Genomic DNA, 27,565 nt, shown 5'->3' on the forward strand with positions numbered 1-27,565 from the left:
TTGACAAATGCATAGAAAATTTTGACAATCGCAAAGATTGTTGATGTGTATAATTTTTCGTTAAATAAAAGCTTAAATTGATGAATTGCTATCAACGATGGTAGATGTTTTCTTAAAATATTAATTTCACTTCAATTTGTAATATTTTATTCCGCATAAATCTGCGGTTATCAAAAATTTACTGCTGTCAAGAAATATTTCATTTCACACAGCAGATTGGCAAAACAGTCTCATCATAGTAAAAATATTATTCAAAAGCTTTCCCCATAGAACTTTGTTACCGATTCACACACGCCCGTAGTTATGTTAAATATACCAAAATTAATTTTGAATAGTCCGTGGACTGCCCGCCAGTTAGAAATTCTTTTCTGCGTCATATTTCCCTCGTATCGTTTTCTTGCACTTTTTTTAAGTTTGAGTTGGCATTACTGGTGAAAAGTTAACAGCTGATGGCGACATTGCGAAAAAAACATTTTTTGCAACGTAAATACGAGAAATATAGACCAAATTTTTCAAAATAGCTATTAAAAATGAATCAACTACCGGACGATTACTTTCGCTACATCTACAGCTCTTCTTTGCATGAACAGGTGCAAATAAAGGTGTAAGTATGATGCAAACTAAGTGATTCGACACGATAAAATTAATTTTTATTGTTACAGTGGTACATTGGAAGGCAAAAAACGTCAACCGGACTACGAAAAACTACTTAAAGATCCTATTCTACGCTTCTCTGGTCTTTATTCAGAGGAGTGTCCTGCGTTCCAAATACGATTGCAAGTGTTCAACAAAAGTAAACCATACTGTTTGCCTGTCACCACCTCTTATAAAGCCTTCACGAAACGTTGGAGCTGGAATGAATGGGTGACACTGCCGTTACAATTTTCTGATCTACCGCGCACTGCAATGCTAGCACTAACGATCCTTGACTGTGCAGGAGCCGGTAAAACCACTGTTATAGGTGGAACAGCAATTTCGTTATTTGGCAAGAATGGTTTATTTCGCCAGGGTATGTTCGATTTACGTGTGTGGTTAGGTGTCGAAGGAGATGGCAGTTATCCATCCAAGACGCCTGGTAAAGGCAAAGAGTCATCCAAATCACAAATGCAACGTTTAGGTAAACTTGCAAAGAAGCATCGTAATGGTCAGATGCATAAAGTCGATTGGCTGGATCGATTAACTTTTCGTGAGATTGAGGTGATAAATGAACGTGAGAAACGTATGTCGGATTACATGTATCTAATGATAGAGTTTCCCACTGCAGTTTTCCAAGACTATTATAATGTACGTAGAAGCAACGATATTCTTTTGGTCGACATTGTAAGAGTTTTCTTATCATTACAGTATTCCATTGTCTATTTTGAACCAGAAGGCGATAAAAGCCATAAAATACTATCAAAACCAAAATTGGTGACTGTACCGGATTCGGACATATTGCAGGTATGGCGGAAAAATTTAGTGAACTACATAGTAGTATATCCCATATAAACTTGGAAGTATTTTGCAAAGCTTAACTTTTTTGTTGTTTGTAAAGTGGTCTCGCAGCCTCTAAGAGGAACAGTTCCAGTCCTCCGACGTACCCAATAAACTTCCGGCATGTGAAGATTCTCCTCACGACACCAACAACCTCTTCACATGCTCACCCTCTCGCTCTGGTCCGACCCCGTCTAAACAGCACATTCTGGGACTACCGTTAGTTGCGTATACACTGGTACATACGAGTACCTGAGCAGAGCGGACGCAAATGTACCCCACCTCTTCTCATGTCCCCAAAATCTTACCCAGCTAACGCCCTTGTCTCTATGGACAAACCCCCTGGAAGTTGCACACTTCCCGCAAGGATGTTTTATTTTCTTAATACCGCTTCCGTGAGGGGTTGGAATACCGTTGGGCAATGCCGCGGAAATGAAAATGTATTTATATTAAGAATAAAAACTATAGGACTTGCTATAAGTTGAAAATAATGAAATTTGGAGGGACCAGCGATAAAAACTGTAATTAATATTAGATTAGATTAAGAGTGTAAATAAACTGCAGAAGCAGTAGGATACAAATGAAATTTAATTAACTCACATTTCAGTCAAAGTTTAGTAAATTTATTTAAAAAAAATCAGCCTAATACGCTTTTAGGGTGTGCGAAATGCTTTTCAAATTTCGTTTGCTAACCAAGCTTGACAAAGGATGACGTAAATTCGTTCCAAAAAAAAAACTGTTTTGTTTAAAATTAAAAGTACCGAAATTCAGGATTATAGTGTGCGCGCAGTTTAGAATTCAGAGAACTTTTGTTTACATGTGGTGTCGCATGGCAAACTTGCTGCTCCATATCCAGTTAAATTTACCTTTAATAAATGGTATTCGAAAAGGGATAGTTTTGCAAGCTGCGGGTAATTTAAGGCAATCATTCTCAGTGGGAACACATGTATTAAATAATTTTTCTTCTATACATACATATGTCGTTTCAGGAAAATCTCGTCGAGCGAAAGCATCATCGTCTAGCACGTTCTGAACGCTCACGCATTTCTGATCGCGATGCAAAGCCCACTGCTATTATACGTAACCAGCTGCACACCATTGTTTACCGTTATCCACCAACATGTGTACTCAGCAGCGAGGAACAGGATTTATTATGGAAATTTCGATTTTATTTGTGTTCACATCGCAAAGCTTTGACGAAATTTCTGAAATGCATCAACTGGGAAACTCAACACGAGGTTATGCAAGCACTGTCTCTGCTCGCCAAATGGGAGCCCATGGATGTGGAGGACGCCCTGGAGTTGCTCAGTCCAGCTTTTACACATCCAGAGGTCCGGCGCTACGCCATCAGCCGCTTGGCCCAAGCTCCTGACGAAGATCTATTGCTATACTTGCTGCAACTGGTGCAAGCATTAAAGTACGAAAATTTTGATGATATCGTAGAATTGCACAAACGCCTCTTCCCTGACCATGATGTTGTACGCTCTTTGGACGGCAGTTCTACCACCTTAGATCCAAATTCCATATGTTCGGAATCCGGTGGAGGTGCATCTTCAGTGATTGCAGTAGGAGGTGCTGGACCGCATCGCGGAATTGTTTCATCAGTTCTACAGCGCACAGCGATGCAAGCGGAAATTGCCACTCCACGCACATCCGCGTCAGTGACGGCAACGTCGGCATCAAGCTCAATAGGAAGGGCGATAAGCCCCCCATCACCCTCATTTTCAGCAACTTCACCCGTTTTACCCACAGCTGAATGCGACGGTGGAGATGATAATAACTACATAAATCATACCTCCATAGCTTCGGCGATTTCCGATGCAACCAATACCTTGACAAGCGAAAGCAATGCTACCGGACCTCTGAAAAATGATCCCGGAGATCTTTGCACATTCCTGATACAGCGAGCGTGCAAAAATCCAACGCTCGCTAACTATCTTTACTGGTATTTATCTATTGAGGTGGAGGACCATGAGTCCTTACGGAAACAGGATGAGCGAGTGCATGATATGTACGTGATGGTGTTGCGAATGTTCCTTAAAGTCTTGGAAACTGGTAAGTAACAATTACGACGCCACATCATTAACCCACAACATCTGGTTCTACATGCCGGAATCACTCAGATCTAACCCGACCAAGTGATGTTTTTTCGGCGATCTAATTCTGTTGGTTCGTCGAAACCTACCAATCGTTGTCCGAACCTGAAGCAACACTGAACAAAAAAGGGTTTATTTGCACCCTTCTCTGCTGGGCTGGCACTGAGTCCTACCCCGGACCACAAGCTACATGTGTTACTTACGCCAACAGTGAATAGAGCCACCTAAGAACCTGTTTTGACTATAAGGAGTGGGGTACAAGTTATGGGGCCTATTTCGATACCGTCATATGTCACCATCTGCCTACATGACCTCCAACCTGCTCACCTCGCCAGAGCACCAGAGCTTCCTGGGCCCTACGAAGTTTGCCTGAGCAACTGTTAAACTCCCTCCGCCTTTCTCGCCGTCCCTCACCTTAATCTCCTTGTGAGGCATAACCATCAGCCTTTTGTCTCTCATACTGTCTGTTCCTTGTGTTGGAAGAGTATATACTTAGCATCACTCAATTGCAACTCGAGCTTTGGCTGAAGTCATTTTCGAATATGTTCTGAATACGATACTCTTAAAGTTCAACTATAACTGTCTCTAGAGTAAGATCGAGGATATATGTATGTTATCTCTTTATGGGTCAGCACGGTATAGTGATAGCTGTGATCTAAGGGGACGCGTTTATGCTGAGTTGGGAGAAGAACTTTTAAGCAGGGTTGCTTATTAAGTAAAGAAACCCGCTGATTACCTGCAAGTGCGCATACCAAGAGCTTAGCTAACTATAAAATTATATATCACAGCTCAATCAAAAGCGAAACGAAGTTTCATAAGATCTCGGTCGTGCCTGCTACTTTTTTTTCGTAAAAGTTCACCATTCCTAGCATCCATCTTATACCACACTATGCAGTTTCGTTTCATCGAAGAAGATATCGGTGGCAGGGAAACCATCCTAGAACATCTAAACATTTTGTTTCAGCGATCTAACCCCGTTTAGGTCGGCGAAGTATCTCAGAAGTTGGTCGTCCATAGGGCCACAATTGCCAGAAACCTACACCTGCTGTGTATGCCAGAGACGACTACACCACAACTCCACCTCAGTCAAGTGCAATGCTTGCGAGGGGTGGAGCCATCTCAGAGTCTGCTCAGGACTACGGACACATCGGCAGTGGACCACATCTTTTGTGGCCCCCCTGAGCAGCTCAACACAGACACCACAACACAACAACACAATAGACCACACCACAACCACGACAGACCACATAACAACTCCTGGTTCCTCCTACAATTTGCACAGTATGTCAGACCAGGATATTCCGTAATGAGACATCAGTCAAGTGCAACACCTGCCTTGGCTGGGGCCACTTTAGGGCATGTTCAGGTCTGCGCACCACGCGAGATTGGACGAGGAACTTCGAGGGCCCGAGGTGCGCTGCTCGGTCGCAAACCCCAACTGCGACGCCACCCACTACCACCACAGGGCGGCAACCTCCACTGCAGCGCACACAGCCAATGGCGACAAGGCCACACACATCCTTCACACCCCGCATAACTACACGTCTCCCGAACCACATGAAGCTCCTTCAATTCAACTGTAACGGACTTCAGAGCAAGATCGAGGAGATAACCGTCTTCATGGAAATGCATTTTATATATTGTATGCTGCAGTCCAAGACACGAAGTTGCACAGCAATTCAACATTGTTGAATTGTGCCGGGTACAACGTGCACCGTCGAGATCGCGAGCGAGATAATGGTGGTGGCTTAGCGTTCATCACGCACCACACCGTGCAGTAACGTCTTATTGAAGCAGACATCGACCGCAGTGATACCACCCTAGAATGTCAGGGCATTGCTATCCGGTCAGGCGATGTTGAGCTCGAAAAATTTGATGTGTACATACCCCCGTCACTTGCGCCGGCAGGGTATCACCCTGACATAGATGCGCTCCTCAGAAGTGAAAACCGTATGGTAGTAGGTGGCTTCAATGCGCACCACGATCTTTGGCACTCAAGCCTGTCAAACGATCGTAGGGGCACAGACTTGGCTGAGCAGATAGACGATTAGACATTTTGCACAATGAACGACGACGCATAAACAGCATAACATGGCGACCTATGCTGACTTTAGCATCAGACCGTCTGCCCATAGTCATCTCGATCGATAAACCAACCGAATTTGCTTCCGCGGAATTCCGGACCTATATCATTTCCTAAAGCTGATTGGAAAGGCTTCGCGGAATTTACTGAGAGCACCTTCGCTGCGCTCCCTACATCAACCGACGTCCACCTTGGTGAACGTAAGTTCCGCAGGGTTGTCACTGCTACTGCAGCTCGCTTCGTACCGGCAGGATGCACTACGGACCCACGTCCGAATTTCCCTGCTGAAGCGGCTGTTCTAGCGCGTGACAGCCTTCGTCAGGCCGATCCCGGAAATCCCCGTATCAGGGATCTTAACGTGGGGATTCGGCAACTAGTGAACGCACATAAGCGGATGAAGTGGGAAGAGCATCTGAAGACCTGTAACTTCACCTCTAGTGTGAGTAAGCTTTGCTCAACCGTGAGATCATTGTCCAATCCGACGGGGCACGACGACAGGGTCGAAATTTCTTTCGGCGACCATGTTTCGTCGGACCCGGAGCGATGCGCGCGCTATTTTAGCTGGCAGTTCATACTGCATCCTCCGCCAACAGCTTGTGCCCCCTTGCTTTCACCAGCGGCGAAGTTAGGTGGCCATCGGGAATGCGAAAGCCATGGGTCTCGCCGGAATATGCATGTTGATGTTGAAAAATTTAGGTTCTGCGGGAGTAGCGTACCTAACGGAGGTCCTCAATATGTCTATGGCCACTCTCATCATCCCAGACATCTGGAAGGTGGGGAGAGTGGTCCCACTGCTCAAACCGGTGAAACCAGCCAACAAAGGAGATTCTTATCGACCGATAACACTCCTTTCCCCGGTAGCGAAGACACTAGAGGCCTTGCTTCTCCCGTATTTCACAAACAACCTGACCCCAGCGATCAGTAGGGTTTCCGTAAAGTGCACAGTACAACAACAACACTTAACGCCATAAACACTCAGATAATACGTGCCCTTAACCGCAATCGTCCCTGTGGGAAAACTATTCTAGTAGCGTTGTCAAATGCGTTTGACACCATCAGCCACTCCACGCTGCTAGAAGATATAGGGGCTTCTTTTCTCCCAAAGAGGCTCAAACGGTGGTCGGCGATTTATCTGAGTGGTCGACACTCGTCGGTAATGTTTAGAGACAAATCAAGCAAACTTAGAAAAAAAAACAGGGGTTACCACAGAGGGAGGCTCGATTGTCTCCTACGCCGACGATCGCTCTATTATGGCGACTGGGAATGGAATTGATGACTTGTGTTCGAAAGTAAACGGGTATCTCTCGCGAGCTTTCTCGCTTCTTCACTGCAAGGAGCCTTACCTTCTCCCTTACGAAGTCCTCTGCGACCTTGTTCACCACCTGGACGAAGGAGGTCAGGCTACCGCTGGGAATTCACGTCGATGATACACCAATTCCGACGGTGAATAACCCCAAAATAATCGGAGTAATCTTCGACAGTCTGATCTCCTTCTCTGCGCGCGCAACCGCTATTGTCAACAAAGTACAGAGCCACAACAAGGCCCTCAAGTCGCTAGCCGGCAGTACTTGGGGCAAAGATAAAGAAACGTTGGTGGCAACATACAAGGGAATTACGCCGGCCGGTTTTAAATTACGCAGCACCAGTGTGGTCGCCGGGCTACTAGTAGAACGCAGTGGATGAAGCTTGCAGACAACTCAAAACACCGCACTACGGACAGGGACTGGATGCCTTTTGATGTAGCCTGAACACCACCTACACGACGAGGCGAAATTGCTCCCGGTCAATGAGCATAACACCATGCTCTGCAAGCAGTTCCTTGTCGGTAGCCATAGACGTGGTTACCCGAATGGGCAGCTGCTTGCAGAAGAGCCCTCACACAGGCACGTCAGGAGGCATCTCTACAAACTGACGGACGAAGTCCAGAGGTCCATTAAACAACCTCTGGACCCGTCAGCATATTGACAAACCCTGAGCGGCATTCACAGGGAGTCAATGTCGAGTTATGTAAACTCCAGACCTGTGAATGCCGTTCTAGGCGCACAACCACCGGATAGCCACCACAATAGCCCAACTTCGCTCTGGCTATTGCAGCAGGCTCAACAGCTACCTGAGTAGAATCAACAAGGATGTGCCCAACCAATGCCCGGCATGTGGAGAGTCGCCACATGACTCCCGGCACCTCTTCACATGCCCTGAGAATCCCACTCAGCTAACGCCCCTGTCCCTATGGACAGCCCATGTGGAAGTCGCACACTTCCTGGGCCTCTCCTTAGCTGAAATAGACGGCAACGATGATGGATGAACCGTCCCGAACGGGGCTTAGTAGCCGCTACAACAACAACAAAGCGGCGAGCGGCTTAATTAAAACATATGAAACACTATTGAAATGGCCATGCTCTGAGTAACATTTCTGAGCGGCTGAGCGGCATTTTTGTATGGCGCCGCTCAGCCGCTTGTCGCTTGCCGCTCATTGCGTGGCCTCGACCTTACTCTAGCGCAGTTTAGACACGCCAAAATCCTACTCATCCATACTTGACCCCGACGTACCCAATATACACCACCCACCGCTTCATTTGCACCATTAAACCCACTCAGCTAACACCACCTTCTCTTTGGTCTAACCCCGTCAAAACAGCACGTTTCTAAGCTCACCGTTAATTCAGCTCGACAGTAATGATTAATAGACTAGCCCAATTAGGTTGAGTGTAGTAGTGGGGATATAACAACCAAATCAACATGATGTGGATTTTAACATCCACCTTAGTTTAATTACTTTTCTTTCAGGCAACTTCCAGTTACGAAGTATTTGGCATAATTTGAAGAAGCAACAAGTTTTAATAGATGAGCTCGTCAAATTGGTTAAAATCGTGGCTAAGGAACCGGGCAATCGCAATAAGAAAACTGAGAAGTTTCAGAAACTGCTGTCCGACACAGACGCTTTTAAAATAAACTTCACTGGCTTCGACCCACGACCATTTCCATTGGATCCGGAAATTTACATCATAAGGATTGTTCCATCAAAAACGTCTCTCTTCAAAAGTGCATTGATGCCTGCCAAGTATGTGATATCGTGCAATTTTTTTATTGACCTAACGAACTTCTCGCCCTATTAATTTTACCAGATTGACTTTCGTCTCTACCATTGGCAAACACGAATATGTAGCCATTTTTAAGCATGGCGATGATCTTCGCCAAGATCAATTAATATTGCAAATGATTACCCTAATGGACAAACTGTTGAGACGGGAGAACTTGGATCTAAAACTAACGCCTTACAAGGTGCTGGCCACCAGTTCGAAGCATGGTCTCTTGCAGTACATCGATTCCTATACTGTAGCCGATGTGCTGGCGCGAGAGGGCAGCATACACAACTTTTTCCGTAAGCATAGTCCGTGCGAAAATGGGCCGTACGGCATTGCGGCGGAGACTATGGATACATATATCAAGAGCTGTGCTGGTTACTGTGTGATAACATATTTACTAGGTTATTTCATACACCCTTTGAGTTTCGACATAATGATTATTTTAAAATAAAATTTCCCTATTATCGTTGCTTACAGGTGTAGGCGATCGTCACTTGGATAACTTGCTTCTCACAACCAATGGTAAATTGTTCCATATCGATTTTGGTTATATACTGGGACGTGATCCGAAACCTATGCCGCCACCCATGAAGCTGAGCAAAGAGATGGTAGAAGCTATGGGAGGCGTCAGTTCCGACCATCACCATGAGTTTCGGAAACAGTGTTATACAGCATATTTGCATCTGCGTCGCCATGCCAATGTCATGCTTAATCTTTTCTCGCTTATGGTAGATGCCTCCGTGCCGGATATAGCACTCGAGCCGGATAAGGCTGTGAAAAAAGTGGAGGAGAATTTGCAATTGGGCCTAACAGACGAAGAGGCGGTGCAACATCTTCAAGCATTACTAGACGTCTCCATTACTGCGGTTATGCCAGCTCTAGTAGAGCAAATTCACAAATTGGCTCAGTATTGGCGGAAGTAAAAGGGAATTGCGAATGTTTTTATTCAAGTCAAATGACACCGGGTTAAATATTTCTATGCATATTATTAGCGAGTAAAATTTTATTTAATTAAATTTAAAAATGCGTACATTCCATTAATGACATTTATGGGCACGTGTATAAATAAATAATAAGCCTCCGTTCGAAACGGGTAGAGGGCGAGAAATTAGTAGCTCTCGGGAGATTGTAGCATGAATGCAATATACTGCTATCTGAGCAATTCCGCGACGACTCGATAATTTGTGCGGTGAATGACGAGATCCCGCCGAGGTAACTGGTGACTGCCGCAGATCTCCAGCCTACACCATAAATACCGGTGGCCTGACTTCAGACCATAGGCAATCTATGACGGTTTCGCGGTATACCCCATCTCCATTCTGTCCACTGTCACAAATTTCACCAAAACGCTTCTTCACCCTAGTTTGAATAAGCCATCTGCCCATCGTAACCCTCCATCACGGATTACGCCAGATGCATAGTACAATAATAAAACTGAACGCCATCACCGCGCAGTCAAACGAGGGTCTGAAAATGATGGCGATTAACTATTCGAAAGCCCTTGGCAAGGTCCACCACGCGAAGCTCATCCAAAATATGATTGACTCGTCCCTTCCGAATTCCGTAATGCAAACAGCAAACCGAGCTTTCCTCGATGCTATTTAATCTCTACATGGCCAAGCTTCTTCCGCTCTAGCTGGAGTTAGTTTTGTGATTACTGTGCCAAAACATCGGCAGAAAGGCTATCTTATCTGTTATCTGTTGTAACATCAAACATAAAACATTGATTGATTGGCCTTTCGGTGGTGAACTAGGCTGCACCTGTGAAACCAGCTTTTCACAGTAAAGACATTTACAAACTTCGCAGAACGCAGCTTTACGTATGGCTAAGGGCTGCCACTGCCCGTCCTCGTAACACCATTTCCACGAAGAAGGACAGACGCACACGTTAAGAGAGCACAACACATTGGTTTCGAAGCACCTTCACTTGGCTTGTCTGGCTTATCTTCGCTAAGGGGGAAGTTTTTGATCTCGATCCAATCCGGCAAACGGTTGTGTCAAACAAGAAAGTCTCTATTCCCAACCCTTTTCTTCATAATCACTTAATATTGGCGTCGTAATCGTAAAATTAAAAGAATAAATTCATTTATCTTAACTATGCATTTTTTATTCACTAACTATTGCTTACACAGGTGTACTGGGCCGACTTAAAAGTTAAATTATCTTAATACACTTTATAGCAATACATATGTATTATAAGTTAGATCAGTCATCCCATAGAACCGTCTTCCTTCTATTATGAGACCCAATATGTATTAATTTAATCATATGCGGCTCCGCTAAGAATAGTATATGTTTTTGCTTTCCAAGCACACGTACGGTGATCACAAAATTATACTAAAAAATGTGAGAACATAATTGCCTTAAAAGAAGTGCGCCGCGTTTGTAATCGTGGACCATAGCAGCGGTACAGTTATTGAAAGCAAAATTATCAAATCGTTGACTCATGAATTGTTTTTACTTTGTTCTTTTTACAATCATATATGTTGATATATGCTTTAACATTGTTTATTCTACTAACCAATACCTAAATAATCAATAATTCACGATTGGCGTTAAAAGAAAAACTTCGAACGCAATTTTTACATTTTTAAAAGATCTAGAAATTGTCTAAAGGGTTAGGGTGGAGATTAATTATCAAAACTTATTTGCCGCTTTACTTTGTTCGAACCCAAATGAAGCAAACTCGAGTCCAAGGCAATGTTCTTTGTTTGCAATTGCAACTTGCCAACCGAGGCACCTTGTATCAAGTTTGTTTTCAGCTGGTTGTTATTAAAGTAATGATTGTTATTATGCGCATATGGACTTACATTGCGCTGATCTTTACCAGTGAAGTTCTTCTGAGCGGAACGACGTTGATCGGAATCAAAATTGACGTTTTCACGCAGAGCTAATCCGCACGTATTATTCTTCGACGAACTATTCTGTTGAGACTCATTCGACTGAATGGGTAGCTTTTTTAGAGGCGATGGTTGAGTTGATGTGCTCTCAATTAATTGTGATTGGGAAGTAAAAGTCGAGGCTATTGCATTAGTTGAGGGTTTTATCTCGTGGCTATTTGTTAAACCAAAGGAGTCCAATGATGGCTCTGCCGAAAATATGTTCGTTATCGAACCAGAATGCATGGAATTTTGACTAAATAAATTCGATTGCTCTTCTTGTAAATGCTGTTGTTGTGAGTCCTTCAGACGCTGATATTCCTCTGGCCCAATGTAGCCGCTTAGACGGCAGTTTGATTCGTTTTTCTCGCGTAGTATTTTCGCTTTTGCTTGCAGATAAACATCGTCGGCGCCACGACCACCAATCACATTGTGCACATACCGCTTGGCCAAACTGGAAATGAAAATATATACAACTTAATTATGTTTTAGTGCTAACTGGAGTTTATGAGGCTTAAACTGACCGTAGCAACGTTTCGCTATTGCTCGTGCTGCTCTTTTGAAAAAATTCCTGAAATATACGCCGAACAACTCTGGCCAGTACTGCCGCATATTGCTTAAAGCTATCATGCTTCGTAGTAATTTTCTTTTCTTGCAGAGCCTGAGAAACGGCCCATAACAGTTTCTATAAGAAAGAAAGAAAAAACATGTTTCTTTTGAACAAAGGCATTCCCCACTAACAATGCAAAAGGCGCTATTTGAGAATACAGGTGTAGGAAAAATCTTTTTAAAGCGTAAAAGCATAAAAAGGCATTTTAAATATTCTTTGAATTTTTGTACAAGGATGCCATGGGAGAACCAGCTAAATTAATAGTTAAACGGGAAATGCTGAAAAGTTGTCAAATAAAGCCTTTGCATTGTGTGTTGCATTGAATGGCGATTATAGTTTTTATATACCTTCCGCTGGTTCTCTGTTAAACTGTTTGTTTGCGCAATCATTTCAGAGTATGAGCGTTGAATTTTTCCTGCGGTACTAGCAGTTGATAAAACCGCTGTACTGTCAATGGTAGTGCTGCTGCTAGGTTCCAAATTCGCACGCATTATTATATCACGATTATATATTACGGTATTATTAGACGTTGCTATGACATCAGCGCTAACCATAGTTGACGAGGAACCAGTCCCTATACAGAAGCTTTGACTTTTTATCTTGAGTGCACGTGGCGTTAAGTTTTCCGCCCCACCACGAAACAATTTGATACTTTGCGAGGGTAAATCCGCTAAGTCGCCAGTGTCATCGTCGTCAATAACCGACCGCTTTCTCTTCAAAATGGAATCAAAGTGATGAGTATTAAAACGTCCGTGCTGATAACTTGAATTGGCAGAATAGTTTATGCCTTCAGATTGTTTATCGGGAGAGAAGAGAGCTCGCTTGGACTTCTCAACACGATTGGCAATTTCGGGCTTAATGTTGGGCATAAACCTATGGACTGGTTTTTTGTGCTCCAGTTGCTTAGGTGGGCTTTGGAACAGAGCACGCTTCGATGCTTCTCGGGAAGGGCCGGGTTTGATGAGATCGCAACGAAACAGTCTTTTACGTGCCGATGATGAAGGCGTTTTGCGAGCTATGTACAAGAAGTAAATTACTGATTTAAAGCAGTCAGAAGATAATAGCATAAAACATTTCATACTTTTATTTTTGCTACCGGGTGTCATACGTTTGGGTGTGTTCTTACGACGATGTTTAATTTTCCTAAAAGAAAAACAAGTTCTAAAGCACTTAAATTAAATAAATACATCCAAACATGACCTACTTTTTAGTTTCAACCAATATTTGTGGTCCACGTAAAGTATTCGATTTTTGTGTGGCCAATTGCGCCGATGAAAAAGTGGCTCGACGTCTAGCTAAATGGCTTAAACGATTGCCAGGCGATTGCGTTAGTAATCTGAAATTTAATTACACACATGTTGAAATGCAGCCGCGAATATTCAAAGGACAACATTAGGTGCTTCGAAAACAAGATGAACTACATATATATGTTTGTTTTTACCATAAGCGGCCAGGAGAACACGAGTAGCCTTTCCACAAACATATATAAAAAATAAAAGATGTCGTACTGTATGGCTAAAAAGGTGTTGCTTATAACCAGAGTACCCCTTTTCAGTTTTCTCTTCGATGGAAAACTGTAATTAATTTCTTAAATTTGACCTAGCTCTTGTAATAAAAAAAAAAGTCTAATGATTTTTAATGTTATGTAGATAGGCTACTCTGATCCCCACGACCTCATATTTTTTCAATGTTCGTACTTCATGCGTGCATTGCGCTTCTTCTCGCTTGACGGTGAATTACGATATGAAGAGGCCGTTTCTGCACCTATAAAACGCTCAATCACCGATAATCCTAAATATTCATTGTTTTCAGAGGCTTTGCACAAGTTAAAACTGGAAATTAAGATCAAAACAGATTTTAATATGGAAAACAGCAAAATTAACTTATTTGATGCTTACCAAAAGCCATGCTGGCGAACACCTAACACTTGCCGCCAACCTATTTCTCTTGCTTCGGCAATTGAGTGTGTGGGTTTGAAGAGACTTGATAATATCGCTGAAGAACTACAAGAGTCCGGGCCACTGGAAGTGTCAATGTCGCTGGTAAAGTGCAAAATATCTTGTTTTCGGCTTATTACCGAGCTAAACATGTCCAATTGTGGTATGGTTACAGAGGGAGGTGGCGGCACACCCGCCAAGCACTTGCGTATGCGTCGTAAAAGCTCTCGTTCTCTGCGGCAGTTCTCCCGGAATAAGGTGTAAGAGTCACTCAACTGCTGCACTCGTAGTGAATCTATTTCACAGGTTTGATCGTCTGCAAAGCTGGACTCAGTATGCCAAGTAAGTGATTTATTTATGCTTGTGTCTGCAGTACTAACTACAGTTTTCTCGCAAAAACTTTCATCGCAATCTGCTATGGCTTCTGGTAATCCAAACTTCTCTTTGGATTCATTGACATAATTTTTCGTTGCTATTGTGCTGTCTTCATTGTTTGTCGTATCTACAACCTCAATTAAATCTTCAGCTCTGAAACTGTATTGATTTTCATTGCTTCCGTCCTCATCATCTTCGTCTTCAAATAGATCTGGTGATTTTTCATTGCTGTACTTTTTGATGATAAAGGATTGGGTTATATCCTGATTGGAATTTTCTGTTGTGGGTTCCTGTTCGTTAATTTCGGATGGTGGTGTTAGACTTTTAATTTTTCCGTTAAATGAGAGCTCGATGGATAATTTAAAAGGCTTGCGTTCCACATTTGTATCAGACTCTTTGCTGAGAGCCAACAAATAATCGACACCATTTTCCTGCTCATCTTCATCGCGATCACTAGGTACTGGCTCTTCATTTGACAACTGTATATCAACAGCATTACAACTATTCTCCTCCATAACCATATCATAGAACCTAGAAAACATGATATTGCCTTTAGTAGGCAACGGCTTGCGTTCAGTCAAATTTTCTAATGAAGTCGGTACTTGAGAAGGCACTGAGGTAGATGAAAAAAACTCTCTTTGAAGCTTCCCGTACGGGCTCCCGCTAAAACCTTTGAAAGCGGATTTTTGACTTAAATTTGGACTTATAGCACTTTCATTACTCTTAGTTGGTGACTTTTCCTCATATATTTCTGTTATATCATTACTCTTAGTTGGTGACTTTTCCTCATATATTATAGAACCAGACATTGCTGTGAAAGGAATTTTATATTCCCCACTTGATGTACAAAAATTACCGTCCGCTGGTATAATTACTTCAGTTTCGTATGATGGTGGTTTTAGTATATATGGTAAATGCATACTTCCGTCATATACTGAGCTGTACTCGAGTGGTTCGTTGATTGAAGACTGCAAAAGCAAATGTTTGCTATATTTTTCAGGTATAAGAACTTAATACAAACACCTAATTAAGTATGAACTATTGAAATATACAATATGAACTACTTCAATTCGAAAGCGGTGTGGAAATTGGAAGGAAGAACTTACACTACTAGACGGTTCAGATTCATAGCTATTGTTAATTTTGATGCGTTTTTGTGTGCTCATACTGCAAAAAATTGCGCTTTGTGGCCAAATTTCGGGAATAACCTGCAGTAAGTAAATCTTTTCAGCTACATATATAGATTAGGCAAGAGTCCAAAAATAACCATAACCCTAAGAATACTCATTCCATGCATATATGTACGTATGTAAGTGTACAATAGATTTAAAAATAAATAATAGTTTATTACCAGTCAGAAAGATCTCCTCTTGTAGTGCAAATGCAGCTCACAGATGTGCACATTCATAAATGTAGCCAGAAAATCACTCAAAAGTGCAATGAAAAGCGCGGGTCTATTCTCTGTTTGCCGCCGAGATGTGATTCACTGGCAGGTGATTACTAAAAGCCAATAATTTGTTGCAAATAATTTAACGCTGAGTTTTATGTGAACATATTGATGTTAATATTAAAAATACGCCGCCCTATTTGTTCAAAATTGCTATAATTCTACGATCAATTAATTGTAAATTGTAAAACAGTGCTGCGGTGGCTGAAATCTATCCAACATACAGGGTTGCATTAAGAGCAAAATACACTACACAAGCCATCCAGCGTTGCCATTACCATGATAAAAACAAAGCAAGGTATAACCGTTCTCTCAATTTGTCGGCCATGATTTTTTTTTGAAGTTTGCCAACATTTTAAAATCATATAAAAGTGAAAACAAAAAATTGAAACTGTTCGAAATTGTTGTTGCTTGAGATTGAAAATGAAAATGTGTGTGTGAGTTTGTGAGTAAATTTAAAAATTAAATTGTTTGGAAACGTCAAGAATTTTAAAAGTAACTCTCAGCGGTTCTACCTTACTATATTTTTATCAGTCTAAGTTCTCTGCCTTTTCTATCTATCTAAGTTCTCTGCATGATTCAACAACTACAGGTTGTAGCAATCGTACAAAAACAACATTTACCGTTGGTATGAACTCCTTGTGTCATCAACATCTTCTTTATCTATTCATATTCGTATGTATATGTATACCCTGCATACCAGGATTTCATAGAATTCTGAAAGGTTTCACAATTTTTTAAGAATTTTCTTTAAGAAATGGTACAGAAATTTCTTTACTAGTTCTTGTCAACTGCTTCATATGTTTTTCTTTACAGATTTCTAAAAGAATCGTAACAGATTTCCGACACTCTTAAAGATTTCGGGAGAATTTGTTTGCAGGGTATATATATACGTATATATGTATGTATAAGTGGATAAGTAAATAAAGCAAAACGGACGATAATTTGACACAAGCGTGCTCATAAGAAGAAGCATAGCTTCTATCGCTATCACCTGTAATTGATGCGCCTTGGTTCTCTGTCTGCCATTACTGCGATTACGTTCTTTGGTGGCTTTGGTGGAACGCATTCTTTTCATTCCGTCTCTAGCACGGAAGTAGCATAAAGAAGAAAATGGATGCAATTTTTGAGCGCATGCTTTCGCTAACTAATTTGTTATTTTTCTATGTGGTTTTGCAACCGATTTTTAACATGGCGGCCAGAAAATGACAAAATTTTGATTTCTGTTCAGATTTGCTTTACTAATGAACGAACATGCTATACAAGCCGATCATGCTCGCGCACATGTTCGTCGAGTGTGGGCACTGGAACGTTGTCTGGTATCACTATGAAAATAATTCTACCGGATACTCTGGCATCTCTATAATTCTTCGCCATTCTGAAATTCTGGCATCTTTTAGATGTTTTGTTTTGATTCGTTTTTATGTCCGCTAGTCTGGATAGGTGAAAATTAATTTTCCACTTTTTAAGTAGCTTTAAATAAAAACGGATAATAAATTTTTGCTATTCAACTAACCCAAAAAAACAGAGAACCTCAATAAACTTGACATTAAATTTATCCCATTAAAAGAATAGGAGCACAGAAACCATAAGATGCCTCTTACAGCAGAAAATGCAGCTTTGCAAATTCAGGTATGTATATACATATGTTCAAGCAAATTTCTCAAAAACACCTTCGGGGTAATTGCAAAAAACTATTGTAGGATCGATTGAAAGAATTGCAACGGCTCATTCATCAAATTGATGATGACCGCAGGCGCTCTGAAGCAAACTTGAATAGCACACTCCGCGCACAGCAATCCAATTTCCCACCTCAAAAATTAAAAACGCTGTACAAGACAGGTCTTCAAGATGCTTCTCACGAAGAGGCTACTATACGAGGAGCATTGGAAAAAATACAGGAAATTCGTAATATTCGAAACGAACGGCGTGTTGCGGCTCGAAATGCTGGCAATAAAGAAGCAATACGTCGTGGCGCTCTGATGAAAATGGTTCAAATCTCTGCGCAAACATTGCCGCTTTTTGTGAGTAAACCTGGTGAAAAGGTTCCGCCATTATGTGGCGCTACTCCAGCCGAAAGCAATTATATCGCAAAAGTTGGCGACAACGTCGCGGCTTTAGTAAAAGGCGTAGAAGATGACGAAAATTGGATTCTGGCAGAGGTGGTGCAATTCTTGCATCGTCAAAACAAATACGACGTTATAGATATTGACGAAGAACAAAAGGACCGGCATGTGCTGAGCAAGCGAAAAATCATTCCCCTGCCATTGATGCGAGCTAATCCTGAAACAGATGGTCACGCTTTATTTCCAAAGGACACAGTTGGTATGGAATGTATAGAATTATTTTAAACACTCCATATTTTGACAGCTTATTAAAATTTTAGTGATGGCGCTTTATCCACAAACTACTTGTTTTTACAAAGCAATAATTCATCGTTTGCCTCAGACTGCAACAGAGGACTACTTGGTGTTATTTGAGGATTCGTCTTGTACAAACGGTTATGCTGATCCATTACCAGTGGCACAGCGGTATGTTATTGCATACAAACCAACCAAAAAAAGTGGTGGTGCTGGAAGTGGCAGCGTTTCTTCAGCTTAATTGAAAACTCCAAGAATCAGTTCAGTTAAAATTCCTTATTTATATAAAACTACATCTTAAATCTATGCAATTAATTTCACATTTCAACTATAGATCGTCTCCATCATCACTTTCTTCATTTTCAGTATTATCTTGTTCCATGCCTTCGTCTTCTACCTCATCGCCTTGGCCACTGTCAGTTTTGTCATCGTCGTCATTAATATCGTCATGTACATGCAATTCGAAACCAGTCTCTTTTGTCCAAGAACACTTAATTGTGAGCTGAAATTTAGCCATGGGTTTCGCAAGTAATTTCAAAATGCGGGCTTGCTCCGGCGTTAAAACCTTTCCTTCCTCGCACACAGTATAGTCACTATAGAGCGTTACTACACCTTTTTGGAGTTTTGTTGGCATTCCTAGGGATCGTAGATGCGGTTCTATGGAATGTGTGAATTCTTCAAGTGGGCCCGCCGACAAAACTACTGTTTCTGTTGCCTTAAAACCACTGCGCGCATATTCTACAGCCCAATATTTTTCGGCCCAATCAAGAACTTCTTTCTTCGGCTTTTCTGTAAATAAAAGACCTACTTGTCCTGTTAAGCGTTTAGAAAGCTGAAATATCAAGTAAGATAGTTAAAAATTCAATTTGTCAATATCACTTATGTATGCATTTTTACCTTATGGAGATCTACTTCAACTTCTTCTGCTTTGTTGCGTCCTAAACCAATTTGCATGATTCGATTTTTGCCAAAGAAGAAGCGTGAATTGGCTTTCCATTCCTGGCGTAGATCCTTTAAAAGATTATTTCGCATGTTTTGAACTTGAAAAACGAAAACATTTGGATATTTTCCAACACAGTGACGAATATCTTCAATGATTTTTTGCTTCCATGCCAGGCCTTTGCGATCCGTTTTGGTCAACGAAACTGTTTCCAACGAAAATCGTAAACAATATAAAAAAATGCTGATAATTTGATACTAAGGAAGTTCTAATAATATGAACTTACCTTTTTTGTCTCTCTTGGAACGTGGCATTACAAAAGTAGGTTTGTATTTCGTTAAAATATATATTTTTTTCAATATTTAGTGCTTTATGTCTAAAAACGCAGCGATATCAACACGTGCATAGTGATAGAATGATGCGAGTAACGAGTACAGAATATCGATATTTTTCTTGAGTACTGAGTTGTATCGGGAATTCGATACTTTTTAACAAGTACTGAGTAATTATCGCAAATATCATATAGTATCGTGTTAAAAATTTTTTAATTAATTTTTTATTTTTTTTTAATTACATACAAAATTGTTTCAATTACGCTGATTTTTTTTTAATTACTGGGAAATGTTCCGAATAGTATCTGTTAATTCGAGAGAGCTGGAGAGAGCAAACAACAAGGGGCGGATTCAATGACGTGATTCGACTCCAGGGGGAGTCGTAACGGCAGTTAACGACAAGTTTCGGATCGATATCGGACTTGTTGACGTAGAAAAATTACCCTAACGGCCTTGTCCCTGTGGACAAACCCCACAGAAGCTGCACGCTTCCTAGGGCTGCCGTTAGTGGAACTTGACGACAACGACTGAGATACCAACCGTCCTGGGCGGGGTTGTTGTAGCCGCTACAACAACAACAACAACAATAACGTAGAAAAATTTCATATCATACGTCAACAAAACCGATACCGATTCGAAAATTGTCGCTAACTGGTTACAGAATCTGCCCCCAGGGCTTACCAAATTGCACAAATATTTAAAATAAAATAACCAGGAATTTTTAGCGCGCACCAAAATTAACCCTCGCCGGTCTAACTCCGGCAACTGTGAAAAATTTCCAGCCGTAAAAAGTTACGAATTGGCACAGCAGAAATTTAAAATTGTCTACAATAAAAAGTTTGTTCACGCTTGAACTTTTATACTGATTTGCACAGGCCCTCACAACAACGAAATACACACGGTTGCCATGCTAGCAAGCATAAAATTTGCAAATGCAATTCCAACTGCAAATACAATATCCTGAACGACCCTAATGTAAAAAGGTCAGATTTCGGTCCTTTTCTCTCTTAGGGCTCTGTCAGACGGTCAGTAATTATCACGATATTGATGGATCGCGCACGAATGCTACATGTTCAATATTTATCGCGTAGATATCTACGTTAATTGGCGTCACTATGTTCTTTGCCTAAGTTAGTAACGGCGTGTTTACATTAGACAATGCTGTCAAGACAATGACGAAATGCATATTAGCTGTCAAAAACGCAGATAATTGTCTCCGTAACATGGGCGACCCAGACAATAGTTATGACAATTTGAACGCTGTATTACAATACGCATTTCATGCGAGCTATTTAAGCTAAAAATTAAAAATAAAATAAAAATAAAGAAGAGACAAAGTTACATACACATCTGCGTATCTTTAGTTATTATAGTTCTTTTGTTATGAATTTCTCTTCTTTCTTTTAGAAGACGTCAAAATTATTGTCCGCATACGTCAAATCCCTGTCCGATTTACTGTCTTCAAAATAATCAAGACAGTGATTGAGACAATTGGAAAAGTTTGCATGCATTAGTAAAAAAATGTGCATGTATTGCTATTGTCAAGACAGTATTGTCCGTTGTAAACCCTAAAGCTGGATTTAGATGACGCGATTTTCTAAACGATTCAACATTGCCCTAGAAAATTCGCTCGTGTAAATGGTGATTCAAAAATCGCTTGCCTCAAAGTAGACAGCAAGTCAACTTTTGCAGGCGATTATCGCCTGTCAAAAAATCGCCTCATGTAAAGGCAGCTTAAGTAAAAAAATGTCCATTTATTTTTCGGACTTCATATGCACGTGTGACCAGCCAGTTAATACTACATATTTATAATTGTAATAGATCAAGCGGTTTAGAGATGATTACAAAAGTAGTAAGTTTCTGAGAGATAAACTTTTGTAAAGCAATTATATATTTTTACTTTTTATCGTTTAATTTTATCTGTAAATAATTGTTTTGCATATGCACTGAATCTCAGGAACTGTTTCTGTCTTGAAAAGTCTGAAAAATGAGTTACTCTAAACAGCATACTTCTGTATGTGTTTTCTTATAGAAGTTTGCAACCCAGTTGTCCCATCCCTGCTTCAAATTTGTCATCGATTCGTCAACGCGTGGGAAAAGAAATCATTTTGTCTGTCGCAATTATAAATATAAAGTTAAATTGTAAATTAAATTCTTGGTGCATTTGCAAATAGAGTGGTAAGTATCCATTTTACTTATAGAACAACATAAGGTTCAAGAATTGTATTTTCTAAAACATTGGAGTGAAAATTTCCATTATGATGGAATGTGAAAAGTGTGATAGGGGTGAGAAGTGCAGGTGAAGCAAGCAGGCATGTATGCCGTTAAATATATACAAAGTGCTAATGGAATGGCTAAATTAGTTTATAAGTTGGTCGGATAGCGATTTTCAGAGCATTACTTTACTGATTAACTGTAAGTTCTTAATGTATGTACATAATGGTAAAAGTGTAACTATTTTGAAGCGGCACATCGACTTTAGGCAGCAAGAATTTTCTTTTTGTCTCGCGAAAGCATGTGTGCTGTTTATTTATAGTAATCGGTTTTCATTAAGCTGAAATTATTTTATAGCTCAATTATGCATCCTTCGCACTGCACCGCATAGCATGTCACTTTTACGCCAACAGGCTTATGCTAACTCCCTAATGAGCGTTGGGATGTGATTCCAGTTTATGCCGCAGCTAACCATGAAGTCTCGATGACGTAATGCGCCAGAGTTAGTGATAGAACGATACAAGTACCGAGTACAGAATATCGATACTTTGCGTGAGTACTGAGTAGTATCGAAAACTATACATTTTGACAAGTACCGAGTAAAGATCGGAAATATTAAAAAGTATTGACAAGCTAAAAACTTTTCCAAGTAATAACTTTTTTAAGCATTACACAAACATTTCAATCGGGAAATCCTTCTGTATCTATGTAATCCTTCAATTACATAGAAATTAAAAAAAAACTTTGTCAATAAATATTGGGTTCGAAAATTAACCAATATGAATGTCATGTAAATGAATATAGCGCTTATTTGCTTCAATACTGTCATAACCCAAAAAATCCAAAACTAGAAAAACAGGTTTAAAGTTGTGAATTTAGTACATATTAGGGATGCAGAAAAAATATCGATATTTTGGACCTTCCGATATATATCGATATATCGATGTTTTTTTTTCGATGCATCGACTTTTGTGTGTAATGTACACTACTTATTAAAATTATTTTGTATGCTTCCAAACTCTTTGGTTAGTAACCATTCTAAATGTAGAAAGTTCACGATTTATACACAATTATAATATACATCCTATTAATATTATGCAAAAAGTATGATTTATTTGCACTAATAAATTGCTAATTTATTAGTAGAAATGTTTAGTGCCAATCAACCATCTACAAAATGATATTAATTGATATGATATTGACACTCCAAAAGCATTTGAAAATTTGGGCAGATTTTAAACAGCAATTTTCAAAATTGTTTCACATACCTTATTAACACAGTGAAATAATATAGTGATATACCCTTATTTCAAAGCAAAATTTGAGTTTGTCGCTTTTTTCAATTCTGGCATTTGGTTTTGTTGCACACCCCTGACCGATTTTGGCTTAGGTCCGCATCGTGAGGGACATTGCACAAGCGGCAAGAATTTCTTGACATGTTTTTTTTAATTTTTTTCTCAAATCAGAAAACTTCATAAGTTCTCACTAAAAGGGTACCAAAAGAAAGAAAAAATTATGATAATAAATTAACAAATAATTGTACCGAAGTAGTATCTCATTGCTAACTGGCGCACTTGACATATATTATTTTACTATGCTTATTGTCGCCACTTCAGTACCTTCCGAAAACTTTTTTCGAAAGCTTCTCAAGAGAGCAAAAGACTTTTGTGACTATTTGAATCAATAAATACATTTCACCGTGAGTTAATACTTAAACATTTATCAAAGCTCCGATTGTTTCATTTTCTTGTGTATTTTTAATTGAAAGAAACTTGATATTTTCATTTGATCCATCGAAAATATCGAGGTTTTTATACGATATATCGATATGAATCGATGCTATATTTCGATGCATCAAATGGAAAAAAATACGATGTGTTTTTTTGACTTTCATCCCTAGTACATATACCGCCATAATAAAAATTAATAGATATATTTTGTTCTAGTGAGCTACTGATAATTGGTACAGCTATGAAATTGTTACACAACATATACTACGTTTATACGTAAGCTTTTAGCAAATAAAAATAATTTTCAAATACTAAACTCACTGTTTATTCGATGGAGAAAAATGCTTTTTTAATATTGCCTGATTATAAAAAGGCAATAATATGACCATTGAAAAGGAAAATAAAGTTGAAAATGGCAACGTCTTGATTATAAAAAGGCAATTAGATGACCATCGGAAAAGAAAATAAACCTAAGAATGGCGGCGTCTTGCGCTTATTTGCAAATAAATTTTAATTAGTGGTATAATTTGCAAATAAGCGCGAGACGTTGGTATTAGGCTTAATTTATTTTTCGATGGTCATCTCATTGTCCTTTTTTAAACAAGACGTTGGAATTTTTAGCTTTGTTTTCTTTTTTGATGGTCATGTGACTTTATAATCAGGCAATATAAAAAAGGAAGATTTCACCGTCATATAAACAGTGAGTTAAATATTTTCAAATTATTTTTATTTGCAATAGCCAATTGTTTATCACCAGTTGCTTTAAGCTACGCAATTTTTAGGACAGAATCGCAATTTTTGGAGATCGCCAAAAATTCGGAAAAAAAGTGTTTGTTTTAGCATTTTAGCGATAGCGAAAGTTGGAATCCGGCTGCAGATTTGTTATCCATCTGATTCAAACAGGGGTCTTCATCTAAAGTGATAAAGGGATACATTGCTTAAATTTATCAGTTTATCCGCTTTCTTTCATGAATGCACCTTGGTAAATATTTACATAAAATTGTTCATTATTTAACTTTTATTTCTACTAACGCTTTTATTCTTACCTCGTCCATTGTGTACATTTGCTTTTTATGTGTTCGTAGCAAAAGCGACCACCTAGTAACCTGTCCGATATGAATTTTGCTGAAATTTATACATTTGTCCACCAAAATCGTTTGATAAAGTGATAAACTTTGGTTAAATACGACGAAGGAGGTCAGACTACCGCTAGGTATTCACGTCGATGACACACCAACTCTGACGGTAAATAATCCTAAAATACTCGGAGTAACATTCGACATTCTGCTCTCCTTCTCTGCGCACGCAATCGCTATTGCCAACAAAGTACAGAGTCGCAACAAGGTCCTCAAATCGCTAGCCGGAAGTACCTGGGGCAAAAACAAAGAAACGTTGCTGGCAACATACATGGCAATTGTACGCAATGAATGAAGCTACAGACAACACAAAACACCGCACTACGGACAGCGACCGGATACCTTGTTGTTGTTGTAGCGGCTACAACAACCCCGCCCAGATCGGTTGGTATCTCAGTCGTTGCCGTCAAGTTCCACTAACGGCAGCCCTAAGAAGCGTGCAGCCTCATTGGGGTCGGCCCACCAGGACAAAGGCGTTAGGGTTGTTGGGTTTTCCGGCCATACGAAGAGATGCTTTGAGTCATGAGGTGTCTCTCCACATGCCGGAACTCATTCGGCACATCTGCGTTTAGTCTGCTCATTTATGAGTTTAACCTGCTGCAGTAGCCAGAGCGAAGTTGGGCTATTGTGGTTCTTGTCTCCCGAGGCAGATGAAGCTCCGTCTCGTCAATGTCCGGGGGTGGTGTGCCTAGAACGGCATTCACAGGTCTAGAGTCTACATAACTCGAGACTGAGTCCCTGTGAATGCCGTTCAAGGCCTGTCTGTAGGCTGTCGGGTCCAGAGGTTGTTTAATGAACCTCTGGACTTCGTCCGTTAGTTCATATAGATGCCTCCTGACGTGCCTAGGCGAGGGCTCCTCTGCAAGCAGCTGCCTGCACGGGTGGCCACTTCTGTGGGTCCCGATCAGGAACTGCTTGCAGAGCATTATATTGTGCTCCTTTACCGGGAGCATTTGCGCCTCGCCGTGCAGGTGGTGTTCAGGCGTCATCAGGAGGCATCCCGTCGCTGTCCTCAGTGCGGTGTTTTGTGCGGTCTGTAGCTTCGTCCACTGCGTCCTACTAGTCCCAGGCGACCACACTGGCGCTGCGTAGTTCAAAACCGGCCGGCCTATTGCCTTGTATGTTGCCAGCAACGTTTCTTTGTCTTTGCCCCAAGTACTGCCGGCTAGCGACTTGAGGACCTTGTTGCGGCTCTGTACTTTATTGACAATAGCGGTTGAGTGCGCAGAGAAGGAGAGCAGGCTGTCGAAAGTTACTCCGAGTATTTTGGGGTTATTCACCGTCGGAATTGGTGTGTCATCGACGTGAATCCCCAGCGGTAGCCTGACCTCCTTCGTCCAGGTTGTGAACAGGGTCGCAGAGGATTTCGTAGGGGAGAGGGCTAGACACTTTGCAGTGAAGAAGCGAGAAAGTTCGGAGAGATAGCCGTTTACTTTCGAACACAGGTCATCAATTCCATTCCCAGTCGCCATAATCGAGCAATCGTCGGCATAGGAGACAATCGAGACTCCCTCTGGTGGTTGAGGGAGCTTTGAAATATAAAAGTTAAACAGTAGCGGGGAAAGGACACCACCCTGAGGAACCCCCTGTTTTATTTTTCGCTGCTTACTCGTTTTGTCTCTAAACATTACCGACGAATGTCGACCACTTAGATAATTTGCCGACCACCGTTTGAGCCTCTGTGGGAGAGAGGAGGCCTCTATATCTTCTAGTAGCGTGGAATGGCAGACGGTGTCAAACGCCTTTGACAAGTCCAACGCTACTAGAATCGTTCTCTCACAGGGACGGTTACGGTTAAGGCCACGAGTTATCTGAGTGTTTATGGCGTTAAGTGCTGTTGTTGTGCTGTGCACTTTACGGAAACCATGCTGATGCTTCGCTGGGGTCAGGTGATTTGTGAAGTACGGGAGTAGCAAGGCCTCGAGTGTCTTCGCTACCGGGGAAAGGAGTGTAATCGGACGATACGAATCTCCTTTGTTTGCAGGTTTCCCCGGTTTGAGCAGTGGGACCACTCTCCCCACCTTCCAGATGTCTGGGATGATGAGAGTGGCCATTGACAAATTGAGGACCTCCGTTAGGTACGCTACCCCCGCAGGACCCAAATTTTTTCAGCATCAGCATGCATATACCGTCGGGACCCATGGCTTTGGAGGCTTTCGCCTTCCCGATGGCCACCTGAACTTCACCGCAAGTGAAAGCAAGGGGGGCACCATTTGTTGGCAGTTTGTGCAGCCTTCTGGTCACTCGACGCTTGGCTTTGTCCACCGGAGGATGCAGTATGAACTGCCGGCTGAAATAGCTCGCGCATCGCTCCGGGTCCGACGAAGCATGGTCGCCGAAGGAAATTTCGACTCTGTCGTCGTGCTTCGTCGGATTAGACAATGACCTCACGGTTGACCAAAGCTTGCTCACACCAGAGGTGAAGTTGCAAGTCTTCAGATGCTCCTCCCACTTCTTCCGCTTATGTACGTTTACAAGTTGCCGAATCTCCGCGTTGAGATCCCTGATACGGGGATCTCCGGGATCGGCCTGACGAAGGCTATCACGCTCATTTGCTAAAACAGCCGCTTCGGCAGGGAAGTTTGGACGTGGGTCCGATATGCACCCTGCCGGTATGAAGCGGGCTGCAGCAGCAGTGATAGCCCTGCGGAACTTACGTTCACCGAGGTGGACGTCGGTTGGTGTGGGGAGCGATGTGAAGGTGTTTTCAGTAAACTCCGCGTAACCTTTCCAGTCAGCTTTAGAAAAGTTGACATAGGTCCGGTGTTTGGCGGAGGCAAAGTCGGTTGGTTTATCAATCGAGATGACTATGGGTAGATGGTCTGATGCTAGAGTCAGCATAGGTCGCCACGTTATGCTGTTTATCA

At 41.3% G+C, this 27,565-nt stretch overlaps 4 protein-coding genes across 7 annotated transcripts; 2 read left to right on the forward strand and 2 right to left on the reverse strand.

Annotated features, from left to right (window-relative positions):
* Positions 1-432: 432 nt before the first annotated feature.
* Positions 433-10,177, forward strand: LOC118743400 (phosphatidylinositol 3-kinase catalytic subunit type 3). The gene is made up of 7 exons (XM_036476045.1): positions 433-604; positions 663-1,284; positions 1,345-1,440; positions 2,463-3,528; positions 8,440-8,713; positions 8,778-9,139; positions 9,216-10,177. Exons 1-7 carry the CDS (start codon positions 531-533, stop codon positions 9,659-9,661), a joined length of 2,940 nt encoding a protein of 979 aa, XP_036331938.1. The 5' UTR covers positions 433-530; the 3' UTR covers positions 9,662-10,177.
* A 645-nt stretch (positions 10,178-10,822) lies between these two features.
* Positions 10,823-16,182, reverse strand: LOC118743399. Of its 2 annotated transcripts, XM_036476043.1 has the most exons (9): positions 15,891-16,182; positions 15,646-15,747; positions 14,126-15,507; positions 13,925-14,059; positions 13,432-13,563; positions 13,309-13,370; positions 12,575-13,242; positions 12,142-12,302; positions 10,823-12,071 (listed from the first exon to the last, which is right to left on the reverse strand). In XM_036476043.1, exons 2-9 carry the CDS (start codon positions 15,703-15,705, stop codon positions 11,369-11,371), a joined length of 3,303 nt encoding a protein of 1,100 aa, XP_036331936.1. In that variant the 5' UTR covers positions 15,706-15,747; positions 15,891-16,182; the 3' UTR covers positions 10,823-11,368. The 2 variants fall into 2 exon arrangements, with proteins under 2 accessions (XP_036331936.1, XP_036331937.1); XM_036476044.1 differs by lacking the exon at positions 15,646-15,747 and having other exon boundaries at positions 15,891-16,169.
* Positions 16,183-17,402: 1,220 nt separating this feature from the next.
* Positions 17,403-19,009, forward strand: LOC118743401 (SAGA-associated factor 29). 3 transcript variants are annotated; one of them, XM_036476048.1, is made up of 4 exons: positions 17,403-17,618; positions 17,690-18,311; positions 18,373-18,606; positions 18,713-19,009. In XM_036476048.1, the coding sequence occupies exons 1-3, from the start codon at positions 17,580-17,582 to the stop codon at positions 18,585-18,587; spliced, it is 876 nt and encodes a 291-aa protein (XP_036331941.1). In that variant the 5' UTR covers positions 17,403-17,579; the 3' UTR covers positions 18,588-18,606; positions 18,713-19,009. The 3 variants fall into 3 exon arrangements, with proteins under 3 accessions (XP_036331941.1, XP_036331939.1, XP_036331940.1); XM_036476046.1 differs by having other exon boundaries at positions 18,681-18,773; XM_036476047.1 differs by lacking the exon at positions 18,713-19,009 and having other exon boundaries at positions 18,373-18,679.
* On the reverse strand, positions 18,608-19,734 carry LOC118743402 (mRNA turnover protein 4 homolog). The gene is made up of 3 exons (XM_036476050.1): positions 19,573-19,734; positions 19,244-19,491; positions 18,608-19,178 (listed from the first exon to the last, which is right to left on the reverse strand). The coding sequence occupies exons 1-3, from the start codon at positions 19,598-19,600 to the stop codon at positions 18,675-18,677; spliced, it is 780 nt and encodes a 259-aa protein (XP_036331943.1). The 5' UTR covers positions 19,601-19,734; the 3' UTR covers positions 18,608-18,674.
* Positions 19,735-27,565: the final 7,831 nt, after the last annotated feature.

Source organism: Rhagoletis pomonella, unplaced genomic scaffold (genome assembly GCF_013731165.1).
Source record: "Rhagoletis pomonella isolate Grant_MI unplaced genomic scaffold, Rhpom_1.0 Rhpom_scaffold_00007, whole genome shotgun sequence".
NCBI classification, from domain to species: domain Eukaryota; kingdom Metazoa; phylum Arthropoda; class Insecta; order Diptera; family Tephritidae; genus Rhagoletis; species Rhagoletis pomonella.